The sequence below is a fragment of the Drosophila ficusphila genome, unplaced genomic scaffold, assembly GCF_018152265.1.
Source record: "Drosophila ficusphila isolate 14025-0441.05 unplaced genomic scaffold, ASM1815226v1 contig_791, whole genome shotgun sequence".
Taxonomy (NCBI): domain Eukaryota; kingdom Metazoa; phylum Arthropoda; class Insecta; order Diptera; family Drosophilidae; genus Drosophila; species Drosophila ficusphila.
This window is the reverse complement of record NW_025064737.1, coordinates 19,744,322-19,764,291: the sequence shown is the minus strand read 5'-3', so window position 1 is coordinate 19,764,291 and position 19,970 is coordinate 19,744,322. Positions and strand designations below refer to the sequence as shown.

The window sequence follows — 19,970 nt, the reverse complement described above, 5'->3', positions numbered from 1 at the left end:
GAAGGGTTGACAATTTCTCGAATATTTCACATTTTAATTTCCGCATACTTCTCGGGGCACCGAGGAGAACTGAGAATCGAGAACCGACAAACCGAGATGACTCCACATTTAAATCGAAGTCGAAGCCACGGACGATCTGGCCCATACAATTTGGCAACAAATTGCAGGCGAAACAACAATGAAAATCCTAACGGCAAGTGCTCATAAGCATGAATTTGGCCGAGACCGAAGAATCCAGAATGCAGAGTCCACAATCCAGAGTGCAGAATCCAGAATCCAGAACCCAGATTCGCGATTCGCGATTCGCGACTCCCGACTCCGAACGGCAGCCACAAATCAGAGTAGCAATTTCGAAGCGGCGGGAGATGGCGGAGGAGATGGTGGCTGGTGGCTGGTGGCTCCAGCTCACTCGAAGCTAACGGATGTAAATTACATTTTATGCGGTAAGAACAACAACACGACCGTTCCTGGCAACGCATAAAAATTCACACATTAACTGTTAAGGATTGCCGGCGAGGGAGCCTCTACCTCTGCCACTGCCACTCGAGCGGGAAACTCGAGGAGATTTTGGCCGTGGACTTGGCAATGGGAGTCAATCATGTGGCCAGCAGCAGCACACTGGCAAGCCAGTAAGCCAGAAATAGCAAGCCAGTAAGCCAAGACAATCCCCAGTTGCCGCGAGACCGCCTTGTAATGCAAACTTATGCAACAATTTTGCGCCGCGCAAGTGCAACAACTAAAACAAGCCACATATACTCGTACATCATCATTGCGATCGGAGGAGACGCCTGAGTTGCCCAGTTGCCGAGTTGCCGAGTTGCTGAGCTGCTCCCTGGCTGGCTGGCTGGCGGGGATTATGATGACGATAATGATAATGACGACTGTGGTACACATCAAACATGGTCGTGTCGGTCCAACAAACAGAAGTCAGTCAGTCAGTTAGTCAGCCAAGTTGCTGCCGATGCGGCATGTTGCTGGTGTTGATGTGGATGCAACAACAGTGCACTCAGCAAAAAAGGGGAACAGGTGAGTTGAGGTTTATATAAATTTGGATTTATGTTTATTTAAAGGAGAGAACCTATGAAGAAAATAAGCTACTAAGACAACTTTACTTTTACTTATGAACTGGAATGCTTTTCATTTACATTGAAGTTTATCATTCAGGGTAAAGGGTTTCCGCCTTACTTTTGGCAATATATTGTCTCGATTTGAATGGTTTTTCTGATTTCCAGATTTAATTTAACTATTTTTCTCTGTGGAACAGCAGCAACTCGGCTTCTTCGTGTGCTCAGGCAGTCAAAGCCAAAGAAAAAGCCAAAGTTGTTGGCGGCTCTTGGCCGAGTCGTGCATTTTGTTTATTCTAGGAAAGCGCGCGCGCACCGCCTCCGCTCCTCCTCCTCTTCCAACTCCTCTTCCACCTCCTTCTACGGCTCCACCCGGAACCTCCGTCTGCCCCCCACTCCCCACCCACCTGACCATGGCCATGGAGCGGTGGAACAACAAGTTGAACGACCCGGCGCGCATGTGTGCAAAAATGTGTACACAAACCATAAAATACGAGCCACAAGCACTGGCAGCCTCACTTACATAAGTAGGCCTAGGTGCTCTGGGACCATAAGGCTCGGTTCGGCTCGGCTCGCCGGTTCTGGCCAAGTTAGTGGGTCCCATGGCCCAAACTAAAAACTAAAACCAAAACTGAGGAGAGATTCCGAGCGAGGCACGCCTTTTGCTGGTTACGCTTTATTATTTAGTGCTGTAGGTGGACTCGCCGCCTGTTGCAGATGCCTTAAAAAAAGTGGAAGTTTTCCTTTTCCCAAATATTCCTCGTTGATAGCCTCGAACTTCTGGCCAACTTCTGGCCATGCGGAAATGCAGGCGATGCAGCGAAAATATTTGCCATGCCACAAATATTTCAGAGATTACAAAATAAACACAAATCTTCGCCGGCTTGTTGTCCCCAAATGCGTTGTCGTCGTTGCCTCGTTTTTTCCTGGTCTTTACTTTTTGTTTACCGCTATTCTGCAGCTGCAACATCAGCAACTTCTTGACCACACCCACCTCTCAAGAACCAAAAAATAAAAAAAAATAAAAGAGAAAAAAGAGCTGGAATAGGAGGAGTGCGATTGGGTCTTCTGGCGATTTCTCACCCAGCCCGCCTGCGTTTATCTGGCTTCTAATTAGATGCAGCCCAAAAAAAAGAAAAGGAGAAACAATTCCCCTGGGCAGAGGAGCAATAAATCGATCTGTAATTGCCAGACTCCTCTGGCCCGCCAATTTCCATCGCAGAAACAATTTCCATTTTCCCCGGCCTTGATCACATAATTTCCATAATGCCGAGCAGATCAATATGGAGTGAGCGACAAGCTAACAACTTGGAGCCTGGGCTCCCAGTCCCAGCTCCCAGCTCCCAGTCCCAGTATCATGTCCATGCATCAATGCTGAAAGCAGCCGCCAGGCAGCAACTGCAACTTGCAACTTGCAACTTCCAACTGGCAACTGGCAAGCAGCAACTAGCAACATCAGCGGGCAACTAGCAACATCGGCAGGCGCCCTAACAATGCAAACTGCAACTGAAAAGCGGCCTCCTCCTCACTGCCAAATGAATTTGCGAGTAATTTAACATGATTATGTCGGCGACAAGGTAGCAATGTAGACATCGAAGCTCCTTCTTTTTGCTGCTCCTCCTCGATTGCGGCCAAATTGGACGCAGTTGCGCAGGCTGGTGGATAAAAAAAAAACAAGGCTGGCTAGATGGCTGGATGGCTATCCAGTGGAAGATGGCTTTCTGGCTAGGGCGCTACCTTGGCGTGACGCTGTGTTTTATTACCAAACTGGAGGACGGCTGCCCAGGCCATGATTCCTTCTAAGTAAATTATGCCCGATGGTCATGATGCCGGGAATGGAATGGAGATGGAGATGAGACTGGAGACTAGAGACTAGAGCTGGGGATGCCATGAAATTGCACCAGTCGAAGGCTGTTGCTTTAGCTGTTCTGTTCTTGTTGCTGCTGCCGGCGTGCATATGAAACAATTACCAAGGCTAGGGCAATATCGGCTAGGACGAGCACTATTCCGAGGCCTATTCTGTAGGAGAATATGTGGACATTGTAATTGCAGGCGGGCTCAGCAGCTCCTCGAGCCCATCTCATATGCATATTTATGGCTGTTGCCTTACCCGATCCCGATGTCATTAGAGAGTCAGCTTCGTTGGTTTGTCAGTTTGTCAGTTGGCCAGCTTGCCATTTTACCAGCCTGCTGGTGGAACTAGCATCCCTGACTGCTTAATAGATAATAATGAGTCTGGCCTTGGGCGCTGTAATTAAGCAGTTAAGGGAGGAGTCGAGCTTATAGCATTCTTTCCCACAGTTCTACACTTCTGCAGAGGGTTTCCTTAGGGCCCCGAGTGTCCTGTCTCCGTTCTGATGTGTTCCCAGTTTTGATGGCCCCTGCATGGCTTTAATGAAGGCCCCACCCTCCTGGCCATCCCGCCAGCAATCAATCCGTCCGCCTGTCTGTCAGGTTTTCCCCCGACTTTGGCTAATCACAGGGAGCTATGTTAAGAACTGATGGCGATCACCGATCAGCGATCACCGATCTGCTATTGGTGCGGGCAAATATATCATAATTTTGTTTGCGCAATTTTAGACAAATTCTTATGGCCCCAATCGGCGGATGGGAGGAGTCGAGTTCGCTGCGCTTCCCATTCAATTATTACACCGCTAGCTGTTATTGATAACAGCGAATTGATTACAGCAATTGCCAAAATAATAGGCTCGACCGACGGGGCAACGGGAGATTCCGATGCAGATTCAGCAGATACGGATGCGGGATACTGGATACTGGATAGTGGATGCTCGGTTCTGGAAGCTGGGGAGCTGAGAGTCTGGATGGACAGGTGATGGATGCCTCGCCAGTTTTCCCGACAATCAGCGAACAACGAGTTTTCCACTGCGCGCGCATGCGTAACTGTTTTTATTAATTTGCAGTGGAAAAAAGTCTCACGTTTCGGAGACGGAGTCCTTCCTGCGATTCAATTAAGTGCCACTCGAAGAGCTAATTGCTCGCTGAGCTTCCCTTCTCTCCGGTCCGGCGATTTGTATCTGGCATTTGGTAATCAGTATGCCAGATACTGTATCTCGCTTAAGGTATCTCCTCCCACGCTGGCACGCCGGCATTTAGCTAATGATCGGACACCGGAGATAGAGTTCCAGGTTCTTAGTTCTAGGTTCTAAGTTCTATCATCTGTTCCAGGTTGCAAGTTCTGGTTGCGGAAACCTGCGTGTTCTGTCCCACTAGTAAAAACCAGAGAAGAAAGCCGAAAGCCATAAAACCCAATGGCCCAAACCAAAGGCAACGCCAATGGCAACGTCAAAGGCAAAGGCAAAGGCAGCCAGCTCGCACGGGCACTCCATACATCATGTGCTGCAGATCGGCAAAGCGATAATTATACAAAGTATTAGTTCAGGCGAGAGCGTCTGACTTGGCATGACCCGTCTCGGAGTTGGAGACGGGATCGGATCGGAGACGGAGACTCCACTCGGATCTCCACTTGGTTCTTTGAGGGGGGAGCTGGTCCGTCTGAGGTTGCCATGCGTAAAGGTGCCAGCTGGGTTGATTGAACCCCACCGCCGGGCGCTAGAACAGGGCTATAGTCTGTAGTCTATGGTCTAGGGCTAGCTAGTAGGGCTAGCTGCTAGGGCTAGGGTTACACAATCGAAAGAGAACGCTCCCAGGCGCCCGAGTCATTGCACCTGCGATTGAGATCGCTCTTCTTGCCATCTTTCCCGTCGCCGCTAATTACCATCAGTTCTGTGGGGAGAGCTCGACTCAATAGTGTCAAAATGAATTCTAGCACGCCAACTTTGTTAGTCGTGTCTGCTACACTAGGATTAGTCGAGGTTTCTTAAACAAGAGTGTCGTACAGGTACTTGGAGTTCTTGAAATAAATGATAGCCGTCAGTATAACAAGAATACTAATAAGAACTATGGAGCTTTCAATTTTCGTAAGAAATAATTTTACATTCTATTAATGAAAAAGAGTTCATTAAAGAATATTTTCTCAACGGTTTAGCTCCCTTGTTGTTTTAAAATCTCCTTAAGAAAGTTTCTACAAATTGGGAGTTGTTTCTGATCCATTCATTTAATCCCGACTATAAACCGATCTCCCTCTGATAGTTTCTAACTTAATAATCTACTTTAAAAAACAGAAAAACCCACCAAGAACACCCATAATTCTCTTTCCCAGTGCAGCTCCTGGGCATCCAGCGGACCGAAACCTCCAACTGGTCAGTCAGTCTGTCCGATGTCCGATGTCCGTCTGCGTCTCCATTACATCACCATCAGTTGGCCATCATTGTCTTGTCTCTGGGCTTGTTAGCGTGCTGGCCAACTTAGACGCCGATTAGCCACTGGCGCCAGGCGGAATGTCTAATTGAGAGCCTAGTTGCAATGGGTGCAGAGGGAGCAGTTCCCTCCGAACGTACGGATCCCTCTGAATCCGCTCGGACCCAGTTGGTTCCAGCTCCACGCCCGTCATAAACGGCAATTAGCAGGGACAAAATGGCAAATTGGGTCAGGGGGCTGCTAATTGCCATAAATATGAATAAAAGCCGGCGCTGTTTGCCGTTTAATTAACATTTCGAACACGTTTTCCGACCGGCAGGCAACGTGTTATACAAATCCGAATTAGCATACTCACGCCGGGCAACTGCATAAAAGGCCAAAACAGAAATAGCCAACTGGCCGCTAAAATAGCCGGCCACCACCACGACAAGTTCAAGTTCAATGACATCGAACAATAATAGGGAAATACCAGCAGCAGCAGCAGTGAAGAAACAGCATACATAATATGAGCCATGATTATGGCATCCACATCCACAGCTATATCTACGGATTGTAGACTCCACTATATGGTAGAGGTGTCTGTATCTCTCTCTCTGTATATCGTCATGAGAAATCTCGAGTTGTATTGTATTACGTATGGTCGAGTTGAGCCGGCGTTTTGCTCTACTAAACAGCGAGATATTCATTTGCATTTCCAACTCGAACTGGCACTGTGGGTTCGCCCCTGCCGAATGGGAATTACAGCAATCATCGGCGAAACCATTTCATTGTCAAGGTGAAAGGTGCACGAATCCGAGGCGTTAATAGCCAAATTGTGTAATTGCAATTGTAATTCTTCCATTTGCTTTGGGTTTTCGCTTTGGTTTTGGGATTACTGAATCGGTTTTCGGTATTCGGGTGTTGGGAATGTGAATCTCTATGTGGAAACCTTACCGTTACACACTTCAAATTGCCGGCAGTTAACCGCAAAGCTTATTTACTTAAGTGAAATTAGCCCCCGACCTTGTCGCAGGAAGTCGGGAATTTAAAGCTGATAAAATCAGAAAGAGCTGCCTGCCACTCTGCTGACTGCCTCTTGCCACTTGCCTCCTGCCTTTTGGCTTCTGGGTTCTGGGTTCCTCCCTCCGAGCTCCTCGGCTTCCGCCTCCGATTTCTGGTTCACACGCTGCTCCGACTTCTGGCTTCGGCTTCTGGCCATTTAATTGGAGAATCAAGTGCAGCGCAGCTCTTGGATCTCGGATCTTGGAACTCGGAACTCGGAATTGAGGCACCAGATCTCGGCGGCCCTTTGGCGGCGTGGTCATTGCCCTCGCCCCCTCAACAAAAAGAACAGAGACTCTAAATGCGGCTTTTGGTTGCGTGGGTTGGATCAGCGCAAACTAAGTGGCTCTGCGAACGGGCATTTAAGCCGAACAAATGTGTCTTTTATGAGTGTCTCGAGTCCATGGTCAATTTTTCATATCAACTGGGAACGCGACTTAGTAGGAACACTCAGCAAAAAGAACGCAAGTCGGCAATAAGATAATTTATTAATTTATTTATAAGCAAAAAAAGAAAATAAAAGGGTTATAGCTAATAAAAATGTAAAGAATGTTTAATGAGAAATCCCGTTAAGTGATACATTTATTTAGAAAATAAATTATAATTAAATACTTTTCTTAGAGTGTAACGCATCAGTCACAGCTCAGATTTGGCTTCACATCGTGCGATTTTGACAAATAGTTGAAAATCTGGGGGAGGCGACTTTGCTGGGCCAAGTGATGCATACCGAAACGAAGTGAAGCGAAAGTCTTAAGCATAAATGCTTATTTATGGCCAAGAGTCAATTGGCCTGGCTGCTTGGGAGTCGGGAGTCGGGGGAAAAACTGACGATGGGCGGGATTCTCTAATTGTGTCACCGTCGAGAGTTTCACCGCCCCACTGGCGAATCTCTCACGTTCGGGAGTCTTGACATCGCGGGATTTTCGATCGGGGGATTGGATACGATATTGGTTGTTGGTTATTGGTTATTGGTTACTGGTTACTGGGGAACCCAGAGGCCAGAATCCCAGGGAGACTCGTTCTCGGCGGAGGAGGTTCGAGCGGGTTGGCCCGCAAGTTCGTGATCTCCGGCTGGCGTACTTGTTCTCTAAGTGGCTATGAAATTCCTCAGCCACGCAAACGGCCAACACATCTTGGCCATCAGAGCCACCGGCCATCTTGGCCATATCGGTCAATGGTCAGCGACTTTCGGCCGGTTCTCCTCTGTTTGCCCAGCCAACATTGTGTGTGGATGTGGCTGAGGATGGGGTATGGATTGTAGAATGGGTTGTGTGTGGAGTGTGGAATGGGTGTTTGCATACGCAGATACAAGAGGTATTTACGAGGAGGCGGAGTGTGGAACCCGGCAAACCGTTGGCACTTTCAGCGCGATAAGCCCGATAAGCCGGATCCGCCTTACCAATGGCCACTGGCCAACTGATCCACCAACTGGCCACTTGACATTGAACCTGGTCCGTGGCAGAAACGTTAATTATATGCGCGTGGCCAAGACGATGACGGGATCTTGATTAACTGCGATGCCCAGGGCCCCGCCAGATGATGGAGATGATGGCGATGCTGCTGATGACATCAGCGGGTCGTGCAATTAATATCAAACCATAATGATGTGTACCTGTTGTGTACCTCGACTCTTAGACTCTTCGACTCTTAGAGTCTTAAAGTCTTGAAGTTTCTTCCTGGCTGGAAGTTCTGGCCGTTCGGCTAATACAAGCTAATTAGGCACATCGGCGAAACATCATCATCATCGCATCAGGGCTCTAATCTCCAACTCGGAGTGGAGCTGGATGCTTCCGCAAAACGGCCATAAAAATAGAAATAGAGATGGGCCCCGTAAAGCGGCGATTTATATGCGCAATAAACAAAAATATTGAAGATCTTCGTGCGGCGCACTAATGCCTTTGTAATTGGTTATAAATTAAGAAATCACAAAAACTGCCGGCCCATTGGCATAAAATCCATCCGAGTGGCGGAATCGGATAGCGAAGGGTTCACTGACCATCGCATCTCGTTGGACGGTGTAGGTGTCAAAAAAAGGGGGAATCTGGCCGATCAGAGGAGCTGATGTTCTGGGGAGCAGGTGTTCCTCTTCTTTTTTATATTCCCCCCAACGATTCTTTAATAAGCATGAGAAAAACAAGAAACGAACTCACGTTCGAAGTTGATTGATGAAAACGCCCCATCGAGCAAAAAAATACAAGATAAAATTGCCAAGCCAGAGCCAAATTGAAATTGGCGTCGTCGCTTCGTGGCTTATAAAATAATGATAATGTGTGGCGGCTACCGGTTGGTAAGAAGATGTTCATTTACTTTTATTTTTTGCTAGCTCCTCTGCCGACCTTGAGCTTGAATTAAGGCTCGAACTTGAGGGCCAGCTGAAATTGCATAACCCCTTGAATCGTTTCGGATATCTGAGTTGATGGCTGCGCAAACAATTGGCATGGATCGATGGATCATTCGATGGATCGTTGGATCGGAGCTGCTCTTTGTTGTGACGCAAATGCCACTTGTTGTGAAGTACTCGTTATTATATGATATATAATATCCGAGAAGAGGAATACCTATATGCCATTCGACATTCGCGTTAGTTCCATTGATTTATGGCTCGCGGCTGTCAGAGGAGTTAGAACTTGTTGGATAGTCCAAGATACAAATCTGTATCTGTTGAGTCATGCTCAAATTCCATAATGGAACAATTCAATTACCGGACCCTGCTGGGAAACTCTCCTCACCCAGCCGGAGTTCATCAAACCCAATGGAGTGGGGATTCGAGAGGCGGAGGAGCGGAGTCCATTAGGCCGCTTTTTTTTTGTTGTTGGCCCGGCTTGTTAGTGTTACCGATTTGTGACTGTGTGTAATAATCAATAAGTAGGTGAGAAACCCCGGCGGGGCGGCCCATGCCCAAAACACCATGGGCTTTCGAGCTCTCCATCTTTTCCGCCGAGCCCATTCACAAAGAGAATTCTTTCCCACTTTATTTCCCCTTTGTCAGAGATCCATTTCCATATGCAGCCGCACGGTTTCGGACATGTGTTAATGAAAATTCCAAGAACCCAGAATACCAGAATGCCTCAATGCCAGAATGAATGCCTCAATGCAGGCACCTCTGTGCTGGGCTGGAGTGCTGGTTATTGGATGGTGGATAGTGGATAGTAGAGTGGTGGAGTGGCGGAGTACCCACGAATGTGGGTCAACGAGCCGACCATTGTCGCCTATCGTTTTGACTGGGCCAAATCAGTCAGCGGGCTAAGAAAGCCACGCAGAGGTTCGACTTCTTCGACTTCTTCGACTGTTTCGACTGTTTATTGAAGGCCCATTAAACAATGGCTCCGTCGTCTTGGAACTCCGGTTATGGACCGGATGATTGGTGGTGCCCGTACCCTCGACTGGCAGTAACTACGCCTCGCTTTTGGTTTTTGGGTTTTCGGTTTTGGCATTCGTTGACCGATATTCTGTTCTCCATTTTATTCCTCTGTAGGTTCTGTTTAAACAAGTCGTTAAATCGAACACGCCTGTGGAAACCAAAACCAAAACCAGGAAGAGCAAACCGAATACCAAACATTGTTGCATCGCCTTTTATTATTGCCCAACTAAATGTGAAAGTTAACACATTGCTCACTTTTGGGCAGATGAGAAGTTGACGGAAGATGCAGATGGGTAATGATTCTGTGTGGTGGAGGCCATTAGCACTTGCCTTTCAGTTCCACTCGATTTCAATTTAACATAAATGAATTTGAGTCACCCCCGAGGAGCAGCTCTTAATTGGGTTTTCTAGCCCCGAAATGCAACAGACTTTCGGGGTTTCGGTTTTTGACCCCTGACCCTGGACAAGTAGCAAAGGCAACGCCAGCTGTTGGCCAGCAGCTGAGGGCAATTTGCCACAATGGCCTTAATTAGTGCGAAAATCCATGGACTCGCTGGCGATTTATGGCAAAGTAATCAAAACAGACGAACTCCGGCAGATGGGCAGTACTTAGCTACTTACTCCGCTGGCTAAACGTAATTTATGTTGGCATAATAAACCACTTACCGGCTTGGGCGGGTATCAGGACCAAGGCCAGAAGGACGAGCGCCATGCAGAGCAGCTCCTCGAGTCCCGGCGGACTCGAACGTCTTCTTGTCATCTTGTGGTTGTAACTGCAATGGACAAAGGATGGGGGATTCCCCAGTTTAGTACGTGATAACAAAGGATTTGGGAGAGTGGGGAAGGGAAGGAGTAATGGAAGAGGGGAACATTCTTGCGGACAGGCCGTTTAACCCTTAAACAACAATCGAATCGGGCGGCAATATGTTCCTTAAACGACTGGCACTTCATTAAAAAAGCATGACAAGGCGCATGCCGTCCTCAAACCTGAGCATCTTTATTTATTTTTCCTCTTTAGCTTTCGATTTTTTTTTTGGCTTGGTTCGGTTTGGTTTGGTTTTCAACATTTTTCAATGGCCTGCTCACAAAAGCAATTTACGTGCACAAACAGCAGAAAAGCAGAAATTTCGGGGCGGGTGGGAGAGTTGACATGTGAGCCACCGAAGGACCAAAACCACCACTCGTGGTGGTGGTCACCCCTCCCCGAATGTCCTGCAATGCGATGTGATGTCCTGTTCTGTTCAGTTTCGTTTCGTTTTTGGCTTGCTCCTGACTGACTGGCTGTTTTTCTTCAATTGTTTGCGGAAATCACTTGTTTGCCGATTTGACAGATGTGCAATTTTCCCTGACATGCCCAACCCTCTGGCGAACCTCCCCATCCTCCATCCTCCATCCTCCTCCTCCTCCTCTTTATTTTCGGAGGTCAGAAATCGCCGGGATCCCTATCTCTGTTTCCTGTACTCTGTACTCTGTATCCTGTATCTCGAAATGCCAAGTTCTTGGCTGCTGATTGAAAATGTCAGGCACACGCAAAAAAGAAAGAAAATAAAAGAAAACTTCCAGAAATTGGACACAACAAACTACCCCGACTACCTTTAGTTTTCCCCCTGTTCTCCCAGTGATCCCATCGTTATAATTAGCAGGCGGCGACCGCCACATATCACGGCTTATCGGTTGACAACTGGCCAACTTAGAGCGGATATATAGTAAAGTCGGTCTGATTTTATTGTCGCCCCATAATGGCATCGAATGGCATCGAATGGCCGGCCACACATACGCTTCATATTTTCATTTATTAGCCCAGTTCGCTTGTCGGCTTTTATTTGCTTTATGCTGCTTTAATCAAGTCCCAGGAGATGCAACACGTGATTCCATCGAGGGGTTGCTGCCCCAAAAGGTTTCCTCTTCCTCCTTCTTGGGAAATCCTGAAGGCAGAAGGTGAGGGATGTTTGTTTGCTGAGTGCCTGCCTTTTGGGGGCGTGGCTGTTGGGCATGTTATCCAATTTTATACATTCCATAAAGCAATAAAACTTCCACCTAAGCACAATGGGCTAAGGAAGTGGCAGAGTGTTGAAATTAATGCTCGGATTCTGGGCAGCGATAAGTGTAACGAAATATTTGAGTTCCGGTCTCATTGGGTTTTTACTGGGAACTTCGTGTTGGGGTTTTGTTTTCACTTAAAGGGACAATCGTAAAAAGGGAATTTTATGGAGTTAATTTAATGACCTTCTTACTTTTGTGACTCATAAATTGAATACCTCTTTTACTTGTGCTATAATTTACTTCTTATGTTCCTCTTTAAAAATAAACCATGTTTTATTATCCCAATTATTATTATTTTTTATATAATAAATCTGATTGTTAGCTGCAATAGTTCTTTCCTGTTTTGTTGTACAACTAAATACTTCTTAAGTTTGATTATAAAGTCCATAGTACTTGTCATAGTCTTATACATCTTGGTTTCTTTATAGAGGGGGCTAATATCCAGCCTCTCCTTCCGCGACTCCTTTGAAATCCGAGAGGTTTCGGTTTCCCCCTCCGACGGCAGATGGATTCCTCCACTCGCTCGCTAACGAAACAGGCAAATAAAAATCGGCTAATGCTCGACTCGGGTTGGGGCTCATCATAAATGCGCGAATTGTGCTCATTAAAATGCAGGCGAGTCGAGGGGGAGGGGGGAGCCGCAAATAGCATTGCTGCGTGCCGTGGCAACAGCAGAAGTAGCAAGCAACAAGCAACAAGGGGTATGCAACACACGAAGCCGCCTCGGTCAGGTTGAAAGATTGCTCCACGGATGTTGGATGCTGGTGGCTGGTTGCTGGATACTGAATGCTGGATACTAAATGCTGGATGGATACTGAATTCCGACTTCTGGTGGCAAGAAAGCAGCGTCCTCGTCTCCAGGTTTTCAGCTGGGGAACGCGGCATGTTGATGACGAGTTGACATGACGAGCGACAATAACAATAATGATAATCTCACTCTGGCGCGATTCTAAAGATGATGATGATGATGATGATGATGTGGATGGTTAGCCCGACTGACTGACAACGGAAGCGACACAAACTGGCTATTAGTTGCCGGCCAAAATGGCACTTGTTCTAAAGCTATTAGCAACACACGAGCAACATGTTGCTGCCAGCCAGCAATGAGCAACGAGCAACAAGCGAAGAGCAACTGGCAACCAGCAAGCAGCAACTTGTTGCGGTAATTATTCCGCTGCGGCTAAATGGTAAACAATTTTTATTCTTTCGTATTTGTGCAGCACTCAGTATTTGGGTTAAGACCAAATAAAGGGGTGGTCACCAGCTGCCGCAGTGGCAGCCATGTGTGTGACACAAATTCAATTTGTGAATGAAGTGGCCAAAAGCCGAAGCTGCTGGCTGCTGGCTAGCAAACTCTTACCCAAAACGAGGCAGGCGCTTGTTAACTTGGCCAACCAACTTGGCCAGGGGCGTATATCGGTCATGGGAAATTTGCAAGATTTTCGGGGGAAAACCTCCGGCAAGGGCGATGCAACGCCAGATGCAATGCATCTTCATCCCACAATGGTCATGTGTGCGTTATGAAAAATGTATTCAGGTCCCGGAGCTGATGGCTCATGCGTGAAGAGGAGGTTCTCTATTTGCATGGCGCAGACCCTGGAGACTGGGTAACTTGGCCAGGTCGAAATGCCCACAAAGGGTAGCCTCTGGACAGGCTGGGAAATTGCCAGGGGAGCAGTTGCCAACCGCGCATGCGTGGAGCTCCCAGTTGCAGTTTCAGCAGTTGCAACTCCCAGTTCTCGTTCCCCATTTCTCATACGGTGGGTATATGGTAGTATAGTAGGCATAGGAGGAATAGATCCCCAGTTGCACAAATTGCGAGCCAGCTGCGCGGCTCTAATATAAATGTATGGCACTCGGGAGCCGCGAACAAACGAAAATTTACATTTTGCCAAGGCAGACGGCCTCAATGGAGGGTGGGAAAATTTCCCATCCGAACCAGCAGCCATGGGCAGCATTTTGACAGTCGGGGCACGAGTTCGGAAAAAGGGGGAAAACTAAGGGGGAAAACGAGGGGGAAAAGGCAGTGAAAAGCCTTCGTTAGCATATCAAAAGGTGTCTCTTGTCAGAGAGCTATCTTGTGTCGGCTGTCGTGTCCGCTGTCTTCTGTCCGCTGTCTTCTGTCTTCTATCTTCTGTCCGCTGTCTTCTGTCCGTGTCTCCACGAGATTTGTACCATGACCCACAAATACACTTTGGCTCACGCATCTAACGACGACCCATCGACATCGAACTCAAAGTCGGACTCGGATTGGGATTCAGAATCGGAATCGAGCAGATCGCAGCCAAGAGATCGATGGCAATTTGCAATTTGCAAGCTGCAACTGTGCGGCCTGCCGCTTTAATTGGATTCTGGCCGGTATCAAATTGACATTTAGCACACAAACTCCAGCTGGAACTGCATAAGATGCGATACGATCCGAGCCGATCGGTTCTGATCCTGCGATCCCCATTCCCGAGGTCCCATCAGAATGCCGCAGCTTTGACCCCAACCTCACGCGTTCTTCTGCAGAATGGTGATGGTGATGCTGATGGTATCCCCATTCCATTCGATTCCATCCAATCTAAACCCATCCCACTCCACTGTAGTCCAGTCCACCCAGCTTATCGCATTACACTTCTTCGATTGCAATTGCAATTGCAATTTCTGTTGCTGCTGTTGCTGCTGCTGATGTTGCTGCTGTTTTCGAGCGGCGTTAATTTGGTTTTGTGTTCTTCGATCGAGCGATCGCAGTGCCACACATTTAACGGTTCGCAGGCAGCAGCAATTGCAAATTGCATTTTTGTTATTTTATTTTTATTTCACTAGGGTACTTGTGTTCTATGCACAAGGAGAAATTTAGCAATCAAATTGCAAATGTCTTTAAACTGTTTTTAGGTAGAAAATCAATTTAACCCATGTCATTGTTAAAAGGTTATTTTAGGTTTAACTTGGGTTATTAGTGGTAAATTATTAATACTATTAAAAACCCTATTTAATTATATTTCCAAAGATGTAGTGTTCATTTTTCTAAGTGTTTGGTTATGCACGTCATCCTCATAAATCTTTTGTTGCTGCTGCAGATCTTGTTGCTGCTGTTGATGTTGCTTCTATTGATGTTGCTTCTATTGATGTTGCTGCTGTGGATGTTGCTGCTGTTGATGTTGCCTCTAAACCCTAACACGTGTGCCTATCTATCGCCTATCGACTCTACAGCATAGTTGTGGCCAATTGGCGGCCAAATTGCTGTGGCTTAAGTCCCGGATTACTGCCAATTTGCAGTTGGCCTCCAGGAATGTGCGACCTTGCAATTGCAATTGCATCAGGCACTTCGATGTCCGGCGATTTGGCCGCGACAATTGCAGAAAGTGTGATGGAAATGGGGTTTCGATGGGAGATGGTAGATGGTGGATTGAAGATTACGTTTTGGCCACATTGTTAGATGCAAATCAACGACCCCAGGCAAATTTGAGCCTGGCCTTAGCAGCGATCGACCTTGTGGCACTTTCAGCGGCAGCTTAAGCGGCCAAATTGAAGGAGTTGGCTCGAGATTAATAAAGCTCACTCGGCCAACGAGCACGATCTGCAAACATAACGGTTAAGAGTTGGCCAACGAGCAAACAAACGCGCCAAAACCAAAACCGAACTTCTTTGGAGACCGACTTGTGACTCACTTGTCGGCATGCGGAAGCTGCCCAGCACGACTCCATGGAGTCGCCAATGCACTCCTACAAAATGAGTACTATATGTTAATAAAAATTTATATACAAATTGAATTTTCTTTATCCCAAAGCAAGTTAACTAAAAAGTACCTCCATACTTAAAAGTTGAAATATATAAATGGAGATTTTAAAACAATAAGTTTGAGAACAACAACAATCAAAATATTTTAAATTAAATTCTCTGGTCAAATTAAATTGTGGAAAGAAATACCTTCTTTAATCATAAGTATAACGAATTTGTTATTCTGATCTCCCATTTTTGAGAGTGTATAGAATCAGGGAGCTGCAACGCCAACGCTAACTTGCAACACCAACTGGCAACATCAACTAGCAGCAGCAACAGTAGCAGTAGCAACATCAACTCCTTTTCCGCCGGCAGCAGCGCGACGGCAATTTGCCATTTTCGCTGTGTCGAGGCAGCACTTGAACTGGATTAGTTGCCTGCCCGCCTTGATTTGTGACAAATCTTGATGACGCTGGCTACCGAGTGCTCGCCTGCAGCATGCGGCATGCAGCATGCAACCAGTAGCCGCCATATGTGGTGGACTGACCCAGCAGCAACAAAAGTAGCAGCAACACCAACAGCAGCAGCAACTGTGGAAGATCGTGAGCTGATTTTGTTTCGAGCCTCATTTTTTCGCTTGCCACAAATTTCTCTTTTTCTTGGGGTCAAGTTTGTTTGCCGAAGAAGCGTTCTGATTTCCCTCAGCTGCAACTGCAACAGCAGCAGCAACAGCAGCAGCAGCAACATGCAGCTGCATGCGATGTCCAGCTCTCCGCTGACTAATGAGCTTCCCCTTTATTTTTTCGCGGTTCGCTTAATTAAAATCAACATCACAATTAGGCATTTCGCCCCGGGGCGAAACTCCGACTTTCGGGGTCACTTTTCAGCGCGATTTTCCATACGTGATTATGAATTTGAGAGCAGCACAGCTCGTTCTCGGCCATCGGACCCCGTTTGGCCCAAAAACCCGGCGAAAACTTAACGACGCCTACACGTGTCACTCGCCAGTCTACCAGTCCACTGGGTTATACAATGTTCAAATCGATTTGCAAATTCGAGCCATAAAACAAAGAAACAGTCGAATCAAGGTGGTCAGAAATCCGAACTACAGACGCTCTGGGAATTTAAATGAACTCCGAGCGGAACAAAGTGGCTTGGAAACTGCACTAAAGTTATGAACCATATCTAAATAAATCTATTAAAAGTGAATTACTATACTCAAACTTGTGACTACTCCAAATGGCTCAGCTAAACGCCTTCTATTCCCGACAAACTGGTTCTAATTATGCCAAAGCCACGATAGATATGCGTTCGATTTGAATAGAGAGCCGGGCCAAAAACAGTTAGCCAAATAAACGTAAACGTAATGTTTCTTTTTTGGCTACGTGATTGGGGAGTAGATTCAGCGAAAAGTGGATCAATGAGCGCGCCTTTTTGGCGCGTTTTCGGATCGAGACTCGTTTGAATTGTTACCTATTACTCATGGCCATGTAATTTGGCATGTGAAGTACTTGGCCAAAACGAGTGAGGGATGCTACCCAAGACGACGGCCCGGATGCGACTCTATTTCGCCAGCCAGCCAAATGACATCACTGGTCTGGCTGAGGGCATTGTTTTTCGACTGCCGCCGATCTGCAAGTCAGCATCGATCATTCCCAGTGACTCATTGGCCAGTTGGATAATTACAAATGCCTCCAGCGAACCAACTGAAAGTCAAATGCATCGCAGGAGGAGGGTAAAGTGATTGGGGGTAAGCAAGTCTGGAGTTCTGGGCTCTAAGGCCTCATCCTTGGCTGCTTGGCCGCTTCGAGGAATTCACTTGACTCGGCCAGTCTAATGCTGCCAACCAGGAAATGCCAATCAATGCGGAATACATGCGTTGTCCGCCGATAGAGAGCTGTAGTAACCTGGGCTTTAAGCCTGGACTACCCTCTCCCCTCTCTCTCTTTCGCTGTCTCTGTCTCTGTCTCTTTCGCTGTCGCTGCCCCGGCAAAACAAATAAATTAAAAATTGCATTAAAATGTAGAAAATGAAAAACGTTGCCTTTTCCAGCTGATTTGAGGCAGGCAGACGCAGTCGCAGTCACAAACCCAAACGCAAACGCAAACGCAGACTTTTGCAAGAAGAGGATGGGCCGGGTTCATGGCATACGGGGCATACAACATGCGGCAGGCGGCATGCGGCATATAGCATGCGGCATATAGCATACGGCATATGTAGCTGTGCTGTCAACTTGAAATCGCACGTTTTCCTTTCCTACGCGCTGCTACAAAGTCGCTGGCCGATCGAGGAGCTTTGCCAACATGGAGTTTGCGGAGTTTAGAGCTGGCTGTTCGGCTGGCTGGCTCAGTTGGACAGGGCAAAATGTGCTAAAATATGCGCAAACAGCGAGGGAAGAAGGCCTTATGTTTGTGGTCTTAACCTGGCCGAGAGACCAGGCCAGAGTCATGGCACTCACAAATACATTGCAGCTGCAGCTCTAAACTCCAAACTCGAAGCTCTAAACTCTAAACTCGAAACTTGAGGAAGAAGCAACGCCGCCGCATATGAGTGAGTGTTTTAAATCATGCTGCCTGCCAAAGTCATGATTCATATACCGTTAGCTGCTCATTTCCACACAAATAAATCCCGAAAAGCGCATCCCATTCTGGCCAGGCCAAAAAGCGCCGACTCCTGGCCCATTCCCACTTGAGAGAAGAAAAAAAACCGAAACGTAGGAAAGCCTCCATCGATTGGCGCCCAGAGGAGTCTGCGATCGGAATCCCAGGGTCCTACGACCAATTTCACAGGTGCTCCAGGCCAGATAGATTCGATTTATCAGAATAAACGCCATTAGTTTCCACTACAAATCGAAGGAGTGGGGGGAATGAAGAGTTGAGACCCCCATCGAACCACTTAATTATGCATAAGCGAAAAACCCTTTCTTCTGCCCTCCGCATTTCTACACGTGCAGGCAAATAATTAAATAGATGTTCCATCATTAAGAGATGAACGTGAGATTTTGGGGCCACAGCCAGCAGAAACTGCGCTCATTGAGAAAACAAATTTTGCCCTGGCAATTTCACTTTTATTTGGCCAGTCCAGTTTATTTGTTCGATAATGCCTGAAAGGCCTGTAATGCTCTGCGGACAAAGGAAAGTGTTCTGCAAGTCGAGCCGAGTATAAAACGTGTATAAAAACCTATTAAGCGACCGCCATGGAAAGTACTTTCCTCCCGGGTCGACTGTTGGCTGGGTAAAAGTTATGCAGGTGTTGTGTGGTTTTGGGCCTCTGCAAACACTTTTCGGCGCTTGGGGTTCTCTATCTAGTTTACTTAGATCCGAAGTTTGTACCAGTCCCCCTGCACTTTATACTTTGGCTCTTTGGCCCCCGTCCATCATAAATTAAACTCAACTAAACTAAAGTGAGTAAAAACTCACGCGTTGCGCACTTCCGAGAATGTTCTGAAAAGCTGGGGAGGCAGGCAGAAAATAACCGAATGAGAGATGAAATGAAATTGAATTTCATGGCTGGTCAACTTGGCTATTACGCTGGCAGAAGAGTATAGTAAGCCAGTGGGGGGCTATTAAACCCCAACCAGTTTTTGTTCCTATTAAACGAGGCGGGTTCTTAGAACCGACCGCCACTGCGAGGCATTTCGGCGGGTAAGAGTTTGGGTTTGAGTTTGCGTTTGAGTTGGAGTTTCCGCATTATGATGTTCGTATAAATATAAATAGTTGCCATAACACTTGACGGAATGACTGTGCCATCGAGCACACGTATACCTAATTAGAAGCGCCCACAGCGGACTCTGAACGCTTGATAAACGATCTGAATCATTCACTTGGAGAAAAGAACCCCCCTTACTGGGAAATTCCATATTTAATACAGAGAAAATACAGCTCTTAAAAGTGAGGTTTTATTTGCCCAAGTGGATTGAAAACATTCTAAGCTCGCCTCTTGAAAAATTTTAATTAGAAACACTAATAAAGAATTTCTAAAATATATTTTTTAATGACTTTCCGAGAGCTTTTCAACTTCACCCCAAAAACGAGGGGGCTCTTCGCGAGGTAGAAATTATTTTTCCGAAATTTTTAACTCAATTTATTAGCGCCTGCAAATTGGCTTCAAATTGACTTTGCTCTCGCGGGCACTTTCAACCCCGCGAATTTCTAGATAATTGCATGAGCCGAAATAAATTGACTGCTCGATATATGGATTTTATTCTCTGCCACTCGGAATAAATTATGCAGCGACATTTAAAACACGAATTTCAACTTTGCCATCAATTTCAGGGCCATTGTGTCCGGCCAACTGCAAGTGTCACACAACAAAAGCCGCATTCGCTGCTGACCTGTCCACTCGGAAATGGCAGAACATTTATTTTGCATTTCAATTAGAAGTCGGCACACAATACGCTCTTCAAATGGAGCTGATCTCGGCCGGGCTTAAAGCCTTTAGCCGTCAGCTTTCAACTCTCGCAATGTGGAATTCAGCTC

At 46.8% G+C, this 19,970-nt stretch overlaps 1 protein-coding gene across 1 annotated transcript in view; it reads right to left on the bottom strand.

Annotated features, from left to right (window-relative positions):
* LOC108095821 (titin) overlaps positions 1 to 19,970 on the bottom strand; it is a 40,675-nt gene that overhangs the window by 12,068 nt on the left and 8,637 nt on the right. The window contains exon 3 of the mRNA XM_017197100.2: positions 10,411 to 10,517. Coding sequence (XP_017052589.1) covers positions 10,411 to 10,504 — 94 coding nt within the window. The 5' untranslated portion in view covers positions 10,505 to 10,517. The remainder of the gene's footprint in view (positions 1 to 10,410; positions 10,518 to 19,970) is intronic.